At 39.8% G+C, this 17,733-nt stretch overlaps 1 protein-coding gene across 6 annotated transcripts in view; it reads right to left on the bottom strand.

Annotated features, from left to right (window-relative positions):
- Positions 1 to 2,438: 2,438 nt before the first annotated feature.
- Positions 2,439 to 17,733, bottom strand: part of LOC148031113 (Peptidase M50 family protein) — a 36,451-nt gene continuing 21,156 nt past the window's right edge. For 3 of the 6 annotated variants that reach the window (XM_087684648.1, XM_087684650.1, XM_087684652.1), the window contains 6 exons: positions 6,428 to 6,531; positions 6,096 to 6,243; positions 4,109 to 4,189; positions 3,600 to 4,025; positions 3,195 to 3,509; positions 2,440 to 3,079 (listed from right to left, as the gene is read on the bottom strand). In XM_087684648.1, the coding sequence (XP_087540774.1) occupies positions 2,912 to 3,079; positions 3,195 to 3,509; positions 3,600 to 4,025; positions 4,109 to 4,189; positions 6,096 to 6,243; positions 6,428 to 6,531 (1,242 nt within the window). In that variant the 3' untranslated portion in view covers positions 2,440 to 2,911. Of the gene's footprint in view, positions 3,080 to 3,194; positions 3,510 to 3,599; positions 4,026 to 4,108; positions 4,190 to 6,095; positions 6,249 to 6,427; positions 6,532 to 17,733 lie in introns of all 6 variants that reach the window. The other 3 variants (XM_087684649.1, XM_087684651.1, XM_087684653.1) reach the window with 3 other exon arrangements.

Genomic DNA, 17,733 nt, shown 5'->3' with positions numbered 1-17,733 from the left:
GGCATATACACAAGGAAGCCTTAACACAATGGAGTGCCTATGTGAGGGGCTCAAAAGATATAAGGCTCAAGAAATCAAGGACCACCTACAAATGCAAATGAGATTAGATCAAGGAAGATGCACACACCAAGAGTTCCTAGAACGATTTGCTCAACTACTACGTGATCTCCAAACCCAACTTTCCAATAATACCAAAAAGATAAGAGAGTTGAAGGTAAAACTATACAAATCAAAGGAAATGAGATATGAAGACATTATAGGTATAGCCCAAATTGTGGATTTGATTATCCATTTATAATAGGAAAATTTTGAGACATCTCCTAACGAGAGGGTTACAAGAGAACCAACAAATTTAAGCGTAATTAAAGGCAACATGTACATATCTACAAGATACTATCAAAAGAAGCCTAAAAAGAGCTATCACCTAGCTAGAAGAAGAGACTGAGAAATTTTATGAAGCAACCCTACTAAAATTGGATATGAACTTAACATCACTATACAAAGAGAGTTGGTTCAAGGCACATGTAGACATCTATAGATATAAAATCTTGCAACAAGAGCTCTATGAAAAGGCCATCCTAACAACCTCCATGCATAGTATAACTAATGTGGTGAAACTAAGGCTCAATTGGATCTTGCCACCATTGCATTGGAGAATTTAGATCACAACCACAATCTCAAGCTCTTGACTTTTGGTCTAATAAAGAAGAGACTAATAGGTTACCTATGTACTATTAATTAGGAAGTTCTAGAGATAGTGGTGCAACATTTATTTTTTAAGATCAATTCAATTTTTTACCTTCGCTAAATTATCTTAAGAAGATGCCTGAAATCTATTAGACTTTTGTATTAAGTATGAGAGCCATGCCCACTCCCATACAAATTTCCTATAAACTCATCAACCCAAAAGGATGTGAGAGTTGCAATGAAATGCTCTATTCGATTTTTCACCTTAGACTAGTCAAACGATCTTAAGAAATGTATGTTTAATAAAGAAAACTAATCATGAGGCCAAATAGTGGGCAATGCCCAAGAGGAGTGCAAACCCTAACTTTTTATGCAAAAATGATAAAAAAGAAAAGAGCAAGCTATTCATGCAATACTTGACACACCACTTCTTGTTATCCATTTTTATTGCTTCCTTGAGAGTAAAGAAGAGGAAGAGAGTGAGAGTGCATGTGAGGGTGAGGAACTAGAGACATGAAGCCCTCCTCCATTCTTGTCTCTCTTTCTCCATCCCCTTGTGGTGAGTTAAAGAGTTGAAGCAATGTATGAGGTTGTGGGAGAGTGAGGGACTAGTCTATAAACTTTTCTCTTTATTCTTTTTTCCCCCTTCTCTATAATCTCATGTATGTATGGTGGCTGTAACGATATGGAGCTATAACTCTTGGAGCTTCACATGGATCATGGAGCTATCAACAAGCCTTCAAGTTCTAGGCTACAATGGAAGAGGTAAATTGTTAAGTTCACTACGTCTTGATCTTGGCCTTGCATTCATGGCTTCCCTGTGATTGGAATAGTGAATACATGATTAGTTGGAGAGGAACATGAGACGACTAGGTGAGAGATTGCCTACTAACGTGGTTAATAATTCCTAAAAAGAATAAAAGTCCATCCAATGTCCCACTTGTTGTGCAAGTAGCCCAACATTTTGGTTTGCAAACGAGTAGCAAAAGTTAAAGGCAAAAGCCAAAGCAAATCAAAGCAAGCTCATACACAAATGCCAAGAGTTAATGTAAAGATATATTAATGTTTTAGCTTCATCAATTTATCTTGAGACACTTGTAATTTGTTAAAAAATCTATATTAATTTTGAGAGCTAGGCTCACTTATATACAAATTGTATCGATTTTCATAGGCTATCAACCCATAAGCATGTGAGGGTTGCAACATGGCACTCTGTTTAATTTTTCACCTTAGAATATTTAAACAAGCTTAGAAAATGTATGCTTAATAAAGAAGACCAATCGTGGGGCCATAAAGTGGGCAAGATGCCCAAGAGGGGCAAAAACACAACTTTTTATATAAAGATGATGAAAAAGCATATATCAAGTTACATGCATGACAATAAAAGATTACCAACAAAATATTAGTACAGCAAAGCAAGAGCTCTAGACTTGTAGCAAAAGATGAGTCCAAAAGCAAGGAGTGGAGAGGGGTGTGCTAGAGCATAAACAATATGTTGTGGTGAAGAGTAAAGGGCATCAAAGTTGAGCAAGGGGACATTTCCATGTTAATGTCATGGGAAGGTGGTATTGCAAGCTAGACTATGATGGTCACCTATGATCAAGATGCTATGATCTTGCATCAGTAGCTTAGAACAAATGTGCATTACTGAATTCCTCTCATCATTCAAAGATGATTTATATGTTAAAAGTTAGCCATTCAATTGAAAATGATGTTTTGACAAAAAATCATCTAAACTCCTAAATTTTTCATTGGTTTTAACCTTGAAAATATCCCAACAAACCAACTTTTGAAAATATCTCAACAAACCAGCTTTTACATACTAATACATCTTGGAAGGGAGCTTGTTGTGTAGTAAAAGATTTTTTCTTTTAAGTGACCATATTTGGATCTATGTGGGGATCTCGATGAATTGTGACAAAAATTGTGGAGTGCAGTTCCATACTTTGCAATAATGCATACATTCAACACTGTCCAAGAAGACTCCTCACGAGAGGGAAAAGGGGACAAAATGTCAAGAAATTGTTGCACCATGAAAAGAGAGCGAGACTTCAGAACGGTCAGTGCAATCCAATCCAAGAGATTTGACTCATCAAGGACTATAGAGGCCACTTGTTCTCTTAACACTTGCGGGTTGATTTGTATCGAAGGACTAGAACCACACTCTCTCCTTGTACCAAACACACACACAACACACACACATGACACATGCATGTGTGCTCTATCACCTGTAGAAGGTTTCAAAAAATTTAGCTACCAAGGACAGTCCAAACAGAGCACTTGCAATTACCAGTACAATCTGCATAAGACGTTTGCGTGCCCTCAGAGGGATGCAGGGTTTGCTTAGTGAAATACCAGCTTGCAGAATAGCTTCTCCATCCAGGTAGAGGACCTGTAAGCACAAACGGAACAAACTTAGAACTTTTAACCCGTTATGAAGGATTACAGTGCTTGCACAATAGATATGAAAAGTATTAGCAGATCTATATAGCTCGCTTAGGGGTTACCGGAGCACTATTCAGGACCACCATTGCTGCCGAGATGGAGAAAGTGTAAGACAGTAACTTCTGCAGTAGATTAGGAAACCACCTCCAGAAATACAAATTGGCAAACAACGAATTTGGTCTTGGCCAGTACTTGCTCAAAATCAGTCCATGAATAAGCTCTACAGGGTCTCCAACATATATGAGAGTTTGTGGGCAAGCTCCATCAGAGGAGTTGCTTCCCTTTAAAACATCTGATGTACACCTGTCTGCTTGGTGGAATTTCACAGTGACAAATGACTCCCCGTGATTGACAACCGGTAAGAAGCATGCTCCAATCTGTAACCAAAAATCAGATATTAAGCAATCAGCAATTCCCAATTTGTGGTTGCCTTTCAGAGAAGAAATAAGGAAAGTAGAGTCTCCTACTCCTTTACAACCGCACACATTAGAGTTCTGTGGCCGGCAAGGAGGGTATTTCACAATGTCCCCAGCTTTTAGACAGAAAGTATGGGGGGACTTGTTAGGGGCTCCTTTTTCTTGATAGCTGGTGCAAGGATGCTCATAGAAGAGCAGCTCATCGTTCAGGCACTCTGTGCCAGACACCTTAGCTCCCTCCTTCCTGATGCTTTCAACAGGGAAACAGAACCCTTGTTCTGCAACTTTTAGAGAATCCTGTCCTTTGTTTTCAAAGGTTTCTCGTGTGTCCACATCTGGCAACTCTTGTGCGCGGACAGCAAGCAGAGACTCAACCCAGTGTTCTGGATTTTGCACTTCTTGTCCAGAGACTTGCAAGATCCTGTCTCCAGGACTTAAATGTCCAGCCAGATGACTTTTTGACTCAACTGCAAGGACCTGATGTGAAAGTCATTGCAAAGGATTACAATTTCGATTCAGGCAAATTACATATAAGATCATCCGTAATCTTTTTTGTTTACCAGAGGATTTTCACTGTGAAGAAACCATGGAGATAAAACTATAGGCAACAAACTTAGCAGCATAAGGCATCCTGCACAACACTGTAGAGCGTAATCATCAGCACAACACCTGAACGTGCATGATGTCCACATGATACACTAATTGCCCGTAATTACACAATGTGATAATCATTTGAGCAGCTGAACCCTTAACAACAAAAAATGGATCTATTGCATGAAAACCCAATGGCTTTTTACATTGGTCACTGTTGCTTCACAATGATGAAATTTAAAGCGATCAGAAAAGCATTTCAGACTCTTTACAGAAAAACATGTTCCTTATTGCATTTCTTTGTGAGTATGATAGAGCTCAGAAACTTGTAGGTAGTTAGCAAATAATTCAAGTACAATTTTCACTTTTTTTCTCTTCTGTTCTTCCACTGTCTTATTACTGTAAATGTACAACCAAATGATCCATTCCAAGCAAATCTATGGAGCTATGAGTACATGTTGATTTGAAGCATTATGGAGGACCATGTGGTTGCAACCAATTCACAACATCTACATGACCCATAAAATGTCTGTCCAAGAAAAACACACAAGATCTTCCCTCGTATACTTCACAAGGTTTTGAACAACACTTCACTACATCTTAGGTCCAAGAAGCTGGCCCTCATTCGCTGAAAATGGCACTTTTCAAAAGAGGACTGCTCACTCTCTGGAATCTTGCCTAGTCAGTGACCAACAGGATAGAGTAGGCAGGAGGTCACTAGCAGCACTGTGGCTCTGCATGAAAAAAAATTGAGATGCAGACAAGCAATTCAGCATCTAAGGATGCCTTGGAAGGAGACCATCTCACCCATATTGTTCATTCTCATTTATTCCTTAATACACCATTGAATAGCTGCATGGAGATTCAAAGAGGATAAGGGAGCATAAGGTCCTCCTTTCTCATGGAAGGAGAAGAGGAAGATAACCATCATAGCTCGCTAATGCAGCCTCGCCTGCCATTTTTGTTGTATGAGGCAACTACTTACTAAACTGACCAGCTTAGGAGCACCTGGTTGTTCGCTATTTCTCCTCTTATATCCTTCAAGGTGTTGTGTAGCCCTTAGGGCACTTCACCTATCACAAAAAGAAAGGAGACTTAAGTCTCCTTTGTGAGCTAGATCTAACTACAACCTAATTACAAGCATGCTGGAGATGCAAAGACTTGCACCTTAATTCAGTGAGAACCTCTAACACACAGAAGGCTTCCATAACCAAGAGGCAACATCCAATGGAACTGTAGGGCAACTAAACTAAAGTGAACACATCAAGAAAGTTCAGCATCTTGCAAACCACAGTTAAGCATTCTAGCTTAAAGCCATAATATCCTATAGCCACGACCAAGGCCACTGGATGCACCTAACTTAAGAACCCCTAGGTGCAGTGTTTGTGGTACTCTGATGTTACATGAGAAGGCTCTTTGTTCATTTCCTTTTGCTTCGCGTGGGTCTTTTCCTTGTTTTCTCTTTTCTTTTTCTTTTCCTTCTTTTTATTTTGGAAGATACATCAGGAGGGAGCACGCTAGACATCATCCTGATGCTCTTTAGTAGCTATATTTTGAGAGGGCCTAAGAGATTTGTTAAGGAATGCATGGCTTTGCATGTAGCCTTTTTGGTTAATTCTTACATTGAGAGGGGTACTAGAGAGGAAAGGATGATTACACTTTGAGGACCTACTGCCACTCATATCTTCCAAAAGGCTCATGCAAAAAGCTGGAAAGAGAGCGACCCTTAACATCAGGTGGGTCATTGCACAACTGTCTATCCTTGCATTGATATCAAAATACAGGAGTGGCAGTGTAACCAAGAAAGATTGATGAACTCACAACATTAACACATCATTAAAATGATCACCTACTAACCATTAAAGAGCCCTAAATACTCATCTGTTCTAAAAATCAATTGGTTCTACACAGCAAGCACAATCTGTTAAGTATAAACAATTAGTTGAGCAATTATACCAATCCATTATGCCAAACTCCTGCACAATATATGCGTAGAGCCCGCACAGGGGATAGAAGCTGTAATGCCTCATCATCAAGAGCAATCAATGCGCCGGGAATAAGGCATGCCAAAAATACAGCCACATATTCAACAGGGACTCCCTCGCTGCTCTGGAAAATAAAAACACCTTTAAAAAATTTGCAAGTTCCAAAAAATGGGCAAACAAGGACCTGCTTGATGAAGGTACTACGTTTGCTTCTGTTTATACCAATAATGTTGCAGATTTCAACTCTAAATAATTCTCTATAATAAAGCCTGCAAAGAACCTTAGGAAAGAAAGTACTTGAACCTTGTGGCGGCAACTGCATGGCCCAGCTCATGAAATCCAACAGCAAATGCAGTTGCAAAGACAATGTATGGCAAGTCACTCCAAGGAACATTAACTCCAGGCACCTTACATCATGAAACTTACCTCTTTAGAATGTGGTAGTGATACAAGAACCAGTTAAGCAAGCCAATACCGCAGACCTCTCCATCCTCAATCCAGAGAAATTTCTAATTAATGTCAAACTTGGTAATTATAGATAAAACAGCATGCTCTTCTTTTCTTCTAAGAGAAAAACATATTGATAAATGCCTCATAGAAAACCCTTTGCTGAGGTAAAAACACAAAATAAGACTGTATAGGACTTCAACAAAGGTATATCGAATGAATACCTGTATAGGACTACAAAGATACATCAGAAATAAGAAATCTAGTACAAGGGCTAAGTAAAGTAGCAGGTCTGGCCAGCTGTAATGCCAAACCATATGCTACTTGAAGTGGAAAAGGATGCTGGAATCCCGAGTATGGATAAAGTCATATCTCCTCATGCTCTCAGAGTCACCCGCAGTCTTTCCCATCTATAGCAGAGTGTATGAATAATCTCTGTCCAGATCTTGGAGTCTTTGCGATAGAAATGTCCTACAAACTACTGGCATTAAACATCTTGTAGTCCCAATAAGCCAAGCAATAGAACTAGCAACCAGTTTCTATCTGTGATAGTGCCCCTCAGTCCACTCCGTTTGCAAGAAGTTTGGCATGTGATGTTGAGAAACCCTTCACCCGCAGGTTTGCATTCCGCGTTTTGCGTTCCGGGTTTTGCGTTTAGGGTTTCAAAGTGGACAGCCCCAAAAAAGGGGCTAGGCGCCCACAGTGGGGAACCACCCTAGACAGTCGGCACCCTCCCTCTAGGCGCCACCCTAAACAATCTCTTGCCTATTTATAGGCTGCCTCTATCATGAGGACATGTGTTTTTGAAACCTCACTTAACATATGGATTAATTTTTAATCACATAATTACGTGAATATTGCACATGTGAGATGTAACTAGGGTTAAAGTAAATTTACAAGCCCTGGATCCAAGGAAATCATGGAATGTCAAAGGCAAAAGTTGCTATAAGTTATGCCGCACAAGTATCTGGTGCCACTTGTTGGCCTAGGTCATTCATTTGGCCATAAGTATCACTTGGTGACACTAGAGAAGTGGCATTTAATGGTACCTGTCGCCAATCTAATGATCAAAGATGGCACAAAGACACTCGAGAATGGAAATTGCATAGCCAATTTAATTATTGGCCAGTCAGATTATTTTTCAAAGCATCAAAATAATTATTAGATTAATTTTTAATATTTAGACTAAAAATTAATATTTAATTATGAATAATGCTAGAAAAACCATTTGGGAAGGCTGCCACTTGTCCAAAATGCCCACACAAGACTGAAAACGTCTTTAGAGGTTGGAGAGAGGCATTTTAGTGTATTCAACCTACAAGAGAGAGAGAGGAGATACTATTGGTCTGATTTGCAGTCATTGAGGACCTTCTGAGGCAACCAGAGGCAAGAGAAGACCCATCAACAACAAGTGATAGCATCTACAGGCTATTAAGATAGGACAACAACACTAAATGACTGATTTTATTCAGTTCTTTGCATCTACAAGCAATTGAGATAGAGCAACAGCAATAAATGATAGATTTTCTTTAGTTCTTCACGAAGAGAGTCTGAATTTTCTCTCTCCTCAGCATTCTCTCTTATCTCCCAACCTTTCTATATCCTTGCTCCGAAGATTACAGCATTGAGATCACTAGAGGCTGAGAAATTTCAGATTTCTCTGTTTTAAACCCTAATCTGTACAGCGAAACTTACAGTTTAGCAGCACCTCGGGAAGCGAGCCAAAAATTGGAAGCTCCAAGACTTGGATTCAACAGGGCTGAAATTGTTTTTAGCCTATTGGAGTGGAGGGACCAGCAAATCATTGAATTTGGGGCATTTTCCATCACCATCAAAGCAAGTGAAGGCCAATTGATTGCTCGAATCAAGGGGCAAATCAGATTGAAGACTTGCTGGTCATTTTAAATAGCAAGGGGAGTTGGAATACCGAAAGGGAATGGGAGAATCCCATTGTACATCAACTCCTTTGAGTGTCATGATACCCCTAGTGCTGGACATCTAGGAGTTAATAAGACTTATAGTCTTATTAAAAGGCAGTTCTATTGGCCCGGAATGAACAAGGACGTCCTTGACTATGTGGTAAAATGTAATAAGTGCCAGGTTAATAAAGCTGAAGGATTGAAAACGGGAGGACTTCTCCACCCATTAGAGATTCCTTCGGAAAAATGGGAGAGTATCTCCATGGACTTTATTGTCGGGTTACCCAGGACACAGAGGAGGTACGACTCTATGTGGGTGATTGTGAATAGGTTAACCAAAATGGCTAGGTTTATTCCGACTTCAACTGATGTTAAAACACCAGAATTGGCTAGATTGTTCATAGAGAACATATACCAATTGTATGGCCTTCTGGCAAATATAGTTTCTGATCGGGATAGAAAATTTAATAGTCAATTTTGGCGTGCTGTATTTAGAAAGTTGGATACTAAACTTAGCATAAGCACGGCGGAGCACCCGCAAACTGATGGGCAACCTGAAAGGGTTAATCAAATCCTTGAAGATATGTTGAGAGCATATGTAAGTAAAAGGCAAACTAATTGGAAAGAGTATTTATCGATAGCAGAGTTTGCATATAATAGTGGATATAGTCCATTTATGCTAATGTATGGGTTTCAGCCTAGAGCTCCTCATGCAATAGAACTACATTAAGGAAAAGGTTCAAGGAGCAAAAGATGTTTTGGAGTATATGAATAGCATGTTAAAATTTGCTCAAGAAAATATTCAGAAAGCTCAAGACAGAGCTAGAGCTTATGCAGATCATCACCGAAGAGACATCTCCTTTGAAGAAGGGGAATTGGTCTATCTTAAAGTGCCTAGACAAACTAAAACCATGAAAACGAGACGATGTCCAAAGCTTTTACCTAGGTATTGTGGTCCTTTCACAATACTTAAGAGGGTGGAAGAACAGGCTTACAAGCTCCAACTACCTACTGGTAGTAAAACACATCTAGTTTTCCATGTAAGCAAGCTAAGAAAGATCTTTTTGAGAAGGGAAATTGGTCTATCTTAAAATGCCTGGACAAACTAAAACCATGAAAATGGGGCGATGTCCAAATCTTTCACCACCAGCTGTAAACCATTGAAAACTGACAATAAACTGATCACAAACTACTACAAATGTGACTCCAAACTAATTGCAAAAACTGATGCAAAACTAATCCCAAAAGTGACCATAAACCGTTCTCAAACTGATAAAAAACTGAGCTGAAATTGATCAGAATTTGTCTCAAAACTAAGGCAAAAACTTATACCAAACTAATCATAAACTGATGCAAATGATAGTTTTGGTGCCCGATTGAAACTCATACTCATCTACATATATCCCACAGTGACTAGTACATTGAGTAGTGACATGGTAGACATACTGTCAGGATACCTTGGATTCATGCTAAATACATCCAAGGTCTACTACATACAAGAGTTTCCCACAACTAGAAGAGTAGAAGTGCTATCTCCCCCTTGAGCATCAGGCTATTAACACTCCGGACCCTGCTCTGCTGAATGTGACTAAGCCCTTACGTCAGCTCTAATTGAAAGGTATCTAGGTAAAGCTGCAACAACTGCGAATGGTCTGCCAAGTCATCCTCTTCCATCCAATTTGCATCTAGCTGAAGCTTCACCAAGAAGCATATGGAAACTTTACCTCTAACTATACTTGCCTTGAAACCTCCACTAGGTTGTCGCCTTTCTTCCCCTTTAGCATTGGGATGCTTTATACTTTTACATTGTTGCCATTCCAACTTAACTAATATGCAACATTGCATCCACTTGACTAGACCCTCATGTATATATGATATGCTAGGAGCACCACATACATTAGGATACATTCTTGTTTGTATACTTTGAACCATTGCAATTTGACTATGCATGAGAATTTGCTACTATCAACCGTACCATGATACATTTTCCCATACATTGCATGCATTACTAGTTGCATTTTTTGTCATGACCAACACTATACGGAGGATTTCGGAACTAGCATAAATATCATGAGTCCCAAACACAACGGGCTGCATATATGCATTGCCAACTTGCCACTTTGTGCCCCAGCATCATGCTGACATTGTTATACATGGGGTTATACATATTACCAGCCATACCCAGATACATTGTCCCTTGCACACCACGCATTGGTTGTTGCATACCATAAGGAGTTTGTCATACATCTCTATATGCGATCCTTGACCCACCATAGGATGGACACTAGTGCCACCACCAAAGTATCATGGCTGTCCCATCATCGCATGCATGCCTTGCTGTCCAAAAAGCATTGGATCAGCACTTCCAAGTTGGCCTTCCATATGCATTAATTGTCCCACTGGTATCATTTGCTTATGCTCACCACCCACATTTGGAACATCATCCTATTATATTAGCTCTTCCTTCAATGCATCTTACTATCTGAAGCACTCAAAGAATATTTCCTCTTCTTGCCTTTGCTGCCCTCCTTTAAGGGTTCAAAAAGCACATAAATTAAGAATCATTTGCCAATTGTATAAATCTTTCAGTTGCTGTCCTCAATTGATCTTTACACTGGTCATCAAATTTTCTCTTCCTCTTGCTGGTCATCAGCTTCAAGAGACCTACAAGGACCCACATTTTGGCCTAAACCAACATTATCAGCTTGTTGTCCATCTGCATGCATTGTCCAAGATCAGGTATTGCATTTTCCCCAACACTTTGTGAATTTTCAAATTGCGAAGCATCATCCCTACTTGATCCCATCTCACTATCTAAAGACATTCTTGCTGTAATGCTCAGCTGAATACAATTTCAGCACTAGAGCAAAGCTTCTAACCTTCAATCAAGTGCCTCGAGCCCACCAATTCGAGGGAATTGATGGTATCCCCGCAATGGAACCGTGAAACCAGCCTTTCTCCTCGACTAGGGTGCTAAATAACCTGATTTAACACTAATTACCAAGGATAAAATTCACATAAACTGAAAATGCACATTTTGCTATATAATTTTGGACATTGGACAACCTATCGGCCCCAAAACTAACGCCCCTTTTGGTATTTCTTTAGCTTATATTGCAATTGGACGGAGTACAATTGAGATTCCTTAATCTCCTCTGCTAATCCAAATGCCCCTTGCTGCCACAAATGAACAACAAGCCTTCAAACCAATTTGTCCCTTGCTTTGCTTAGGGATTGGCCTTCACCCTGTTCCTTGAAAGACAAATTCAGCCCCAAATCTGATATTGGCTGGCTAGCCTCTTTAATCTCCCTGAAATTCCTCAATTTTGGCCACTAGAGTTCAAGTCCTAGGCCCTCAATTCTGAGCACGCATCTTGAAATAACTATCAAACCCTAATTTCTACTGTAAATTAGGGTTTAAAACTGATTGAAATCTCTACCTCCTAATTGCCTAAACCATTGGAAAATGCTAAGATAACTTAAGAGATGGCTGAGGTATGAGAAAGAATGCCATAGAGAGAGAAATTTCAGAGTTTCATCATGAGAAATACTGAGAAGCTACTACTACGCTACTTAAACAGGCATGGAAGTTGACACCTACAGCTTAGGACCGTCAGAAAGACTGTTGCTCCCACCTGTATATTATCATCTACACCAAAAGGACCTTAGGCTGCTATCACCTGCTCTTGAAGGGCTCCAAATTGCTATCACATGCTATAAGACTCATCCCTAGTGGCTGCAAATCACATCAGCAACCTCTCCTTGCTCTCTAACAACCTCCTCTCTTACAAATGGCTAGAATGGACTTCCACCAACCCCTAAAAACGTTTTTCCCACTTGCATGAGCAAGTTTTGCCAAGTGGCAGCCTTCTAATCCCATTATCCAACATTATCCAGCTTATTAAATTAATTTTCAGAATATTAATTCTGAAAATTAATTTAATAACTATTCTAGTGCTCAAAAATTTAATTCCACCAACAAATAATCAAATTGGCTAGACCACTTTGTGTTCCAAGTATCCCTAAGCAATTATTAGCCCTTAGAAAGGCATTAATTGATTAATTAATACCTAGTCTCTAATGTCACCACGAACATTAGTGGCTACTAAATTGTTTAAGCCAAAATGTGACACCAGGTACCACCAAGTACCTATCAAGCATAACTTATTATAACTTTTGCCTTTGACACCCATTGCATCCTCGGGGTCCTTGGCCTGTTACCATAAAATAACTGCCGTGTGCATCACATGTGCTAAACAACCTTGTACATTTGATTATAGCTTAATCAGATGTTATCAGCAAGATTAAAGCATCTCAAAATTTCACGTCCTCGTAACACGAGAGCTTGGATAAACTTGTTTGAGCCTCAGAAAGTGCTCAAAAGCAATCATTACAAGCAATAGAACCAACAGCCACATCAACATACTTAGTGTGATTTACGCCAATTTTCAAGCTCATGTCCTTGGCACTACTGAAGGCATAGGTAGCTCCTGTATCTCCTATAGTATTTGACAAAGCTTTAGCACCTCTCCCAGCATTCTTTGGGACCTATTGAAGCATCCTTTGCAAGTGCATACCTCGGCCATTGTTTGCTGTAATACAAACTTCATTGTTTGAGCTTCATTGATGCTCATATACATATGCATTGATGCTAGGATGTTTGATACGTGTCTTGAGATGCTTCTTGGATAGGTTTAATTTTTCTTTGCTCATTTTGAAGCAAGGTTCTTTGCTGTATATACAATTGACAACAAGTATTTCACTTGAAAGTCTTATGCATTGAAGGCTTATATGCTTCTCGGATACGACATATGCTAATGTATATACTTGATACTGACGTATGGGCTTGGACATGTCTATGGTGACGCTTGAGGCTCCATTTTAAGCCACATTGGATGCTCTCGAACCTTGGTTTTATACTTTAGTTACTTCCATCATTGTCATTACGAGCCTAAAGAATATATTGGATTCAATACTTCTGGATGTCTATCACTTGGATGTTGGATGTAAGGATGTCATTCACATGATGTTTTGAGCTTTATTTACTCGTCTTGCATCCGACTTTTGCTTCAATGGGAGCTAGTCAGCTTTATGTATTGAGTCATATTTGGCACTTGGATATACTACAAAGCATTTGGTTTATGCAATTGAGCTTGAGCTTACTATAGTGAGACGGTGGGACTTGTTGTGACATGTACATGCTCTCTTGATATGTCTTGGATGCAATTACCCTATTATGAGCTAATTTGATCTCTTGGCTTGGACCTTGCACTTATGTCTGTCAAGGTGTTCTCAATGGTGTTTATATGCTTTTGGGTTATGTATTGAGCTTTGCTCAATGGGTTATGCATCTAGCAATTCTCTTCATTTACCCTTGAGACCTGCCATGTGCATAATGTCTATGCCTATTGCGTGTATGGTTACTAACACACTGCGATTGTGACAATGTTCAGTGCCTGTTGTTCCTAGCTTCTTCCTTCTTGATTGCTCACACTTGGTTGTGTGAGAGGAAGGAGAGATCGAAGCTCAGCTGAGAGTACAATTGACAGTGTAGAGTATGAGAGCACAACACCCAATACAATAATCTAAAGTGTAAGGTGCAAGCACAAAGAACAACCCTTAAATCTTAAGGTTGTAAGAGGGTGTTCACACCCGAAGAATGTGAAACACGATAAGTGCCTAAAACTGTGTAACATAGGCACATAAAATAAAAGAAATAAATCTAGGGGAAAAAACCTCCCACACGAAGAGTAAAAAGTGCCTCAATGTCCTACTCAAGATCATCGACACTCCTCTATGAGCGTAGACAAACTCGAACCCAACAAACATCCCTGGAGTGAAGAGTGATCGAGATACAAGGGTCATCCACCAAAGGAGATCAAATTTAAAGCATTGCGAAATACTTCAAATTTGTCACCAAGAAGAGCTTTGGTGAAGATGTCTGCCGCATTACTGGTGGTAGAATAGTAGACAAGGCTAATATCACTTGCATGTAGCCTCTCTAACAAAGTGATAATGGATCTCAATGTGTTTCGTGCATGCGTGAACCGTGCCACTGCAATGGCACTCTGACTGTTAGTGGACAAAGAAGTAGGCTCCGTAACAAATATATCCAAATCAACTAACAAGCATCTAAGCCATACACATTCAACTGTGGTAGTAAAAGCTGCCTTGTATTCAGCTTCACATGACGATGTGACAATAGTGGATTGTTTCTTGCTAAGCCAAGAGATGCAAGATGAGCCCAGAAATAAACAATTGCCACTAGTGGAGTGATAAGAATCATAATCACCAACCCAATCAGAGTCACTTTAAGCATGTAAGTGCAATGGGCCTCCCTTGGCATAAAGCAATCCAAGAGTCCTAGTATCTTGCAAGTAACCGAAAACATGCTTGACAACTTGCCAATGTGACATGCGTGGCTGATGCATATATCTACTAAGGGCTGAAACTGCAAACTATATGTCTGGCCTTGTGTTGCATAGGTAAATAAGACATGCAACTACTGGAGCATATGTATAGATATCAAACAAGTCACTGTCATCATGCAATGATAGCTTCAATCCAGGTTCCATTGATGTACAAACTGGCTTGCAATCCTATAAGCCAAACCTCTCAAGAATTTTACCAATGTATCTCGACTGTGACAGTCCAATGCCTCTAGCATCATGAATAAATCGAATGCCCAAGTAATAGTGCAAAGGTCCCAAATCATTTGAAATCTTAAAAGTTTGCTGCAAATTTTGTTTGAATGTGCAAATCTGATCAACATGTGTCCCTGTAAGTAAAATATCATCAACATATAGACATATGACCAGCAAGGATCCCCCCTCTTTACATACATAAAAGGTAGACTTTGATGAGTTGTTTACGAACCCTTGGCTGAGTAAAAAGGCATCAATATTTGCATACCAATCTCAAGGAGCTTGTTTCAAACCATATAAACCCTTTTTCAGCTTACAAACCAAGTGTTCGAATCTCTTAACTGCAAAACCAATGGGCTATTGTACATACACTTCTTCTTGAAGTTCCCCATGTAAAAATGCAGTCTTTATATCAAGCTAATGCACAGTCCATCCATAATGAACAGCCAAAGCAACCATAGACCTAATGGTAGTCATGTGGAATGTAGAAGCAAATGTCTCCTCAAAGTCAATGCCTTTCTTCTGTGTGTAGCCCTTGGCCACAAGCCTGGCCTTATATTTGTCAATGGATCCATCTACATTCCTTTTCAGCTTATAGATCCACTTTGTACCAATGGCTTTCTTCCCAACAGGCAAAGCCACCAAATTCCATGTTTGATTCTTTATGATGGAATCAAACTCAGCTTGCATTGCTGCCATTCAATGCACACTATGTTTTGCATCCTCAAAACATTCAGGCTCCTCATCATCAAATGTATCTGCTCTGCCATAACAAACTCCACGGTATATGCACCATTGTGCATACGAGCTTGCCTTCTAGTACGACCAAGAATAGGATTATCCAAATGACTATCTTTCATACTCTGCAAATACCATCTAGGCATCTGTCTAGCCTCCTGACTGTGTACAAGCTCTTGTTGAATTTCAAATTCAGCATTTTGCTGAATATTCAGATCAGCCGTGGGCTGATTTTCTACATTACCCAATGGAGCAACTGGCTGAACATTAAGTTCACTTGCTGAAGCTCTAGCTGTATCACTGAAAGAAATGGGCAGCAGCCCTTCAAATACATCATTGGCAGCCTAATATGTGTCAAAACCAGCAATTCTGATTTTTCATCGAAAACCACATTCCTACGGACAAATACATTTTTAGAGACAGGATTATATAATCTATATCCTTTGCTCTCACTACTGTACCCCACAAAAATGCATTTAACAACCTTGTTATCCAACTTCTTCCTGAGTACCTTGGTAATGTGTGCATATGCAAGACACCCAAAAGTACGAAAATGCCCAACAAAAGGTTTCCAGCTATTCCAAGCCTCAAAAGGTGCGACATTCTTTAACGCCTTGGTGGGACACCTATTCAAGACATGGCAAGCACACATAACTGCTTCCATCCAAAAACTGTGGCAAGCTCTTTGCTTTCAGCATACATCTAGCCGTCTCCATGAGTGACCGATTTTTCTTCTTTGCAACCGCATTTTGCTATGGAGTATAAGCAGTAGTGTACTGATGAACAATGCCCTTTTGCTTCAAAAAAGAATTCAGCATAGAGGATATGTATTTCCACCCTCTGTCCGAACGGAGAGTCTTTAGCCTGTAGCTAGATTGATTTTTAGCGAGTGCTACAAAAGCCAAAAATGCATCATACACTTCTGACTTTTCCACCAAAGAGTAGACCTAGCAGAAACGAGTAAAGTCATCAATGAAAGTGACAAAATAGTAACAGCCACCCAATGACTTTATTTACATAGGGCCACATACATCTAAGTGCACAATCTATAACCTGGCAGTTGCTCTAAAAGCAACATCGTGGGGAAACGAAAAACGATGCATTTTTCCCAAAATACATTCCTCCCATATGTGCTCAGGAGGTCTCTCCAAGAGAGGTAAACCATAAAGCATCTATGTACGCTGCATAAGCATCAAGCTACCATAGTTTACATACCCCATGTGAGCATGCCATAACTCCGCCTGTGACATAGCAAGAGCAAGAGTGGACGCTAGATAGACCGCCCGACTAATTAACTATAAAAGCGTCCAACTCATATAATCCATGACATAGAGTGCCAGTTGAAACCAAAGTCATGTATTCTTTATCTCTCTCACCATATATCTCTCATAATCAAAGTGACTTGCAAACAACACCTTGCCAAAGAAGAAATAGATAACAAATTCTTCTTTATGCCTAGCACAAACAAGGCATCTTGTAAGGAGAGAATAGAGCCATCAATGGCTGTCAACACAATCTCCCCAATGCCTCTAACAGGGTATGAAGCATTGTTGGCACACTGTACAAACTTGCCAACTGGGGCTACAATAACAAAAGCAAACAAATCTCTGCGAGATGTGATGTGCCTAGAAGCACCACTGTCAAAAAACCATGTGCTCACATCCTCTGTAGAGCTAAATGCTCTATTAGTCCAAAAAGAGTTATAACTGCATGTGTAAAAACAATAGTCCCTGTCTGCAACAAAGGACGCGGACTCAGTGTAGCAGTAGAAGGTGCATCAGAAATAGATATCCCTAACTCCTCCTCCTTGGCTATGCACTTTCTACATTCAGTAATGTAGTGTTCTAGCTTCTTGCAATAG

The sequence above is a fragment of the Lygodium microphyllum genome, chromosome 9, assembly GCF_053477565.2.
Source record: "Lygodium microphyllum isolate KBCC chromosome 9, Lygodium_microphyllum_v1.1.10, whole genome shotgun sequence".
Lineage (NCBI taxonomy): Eukaryota > Viridiplantae > Streptophyta > Polypodiopsida > Schizaeales > Lygodiaceae > Lygodium > Lygodium microphyllum.
The sequence above is the reverse complement of the archived record's forward strand: the minus strand, read 5'-3'. Positions and strand labels throughout refer to the sequence as shown.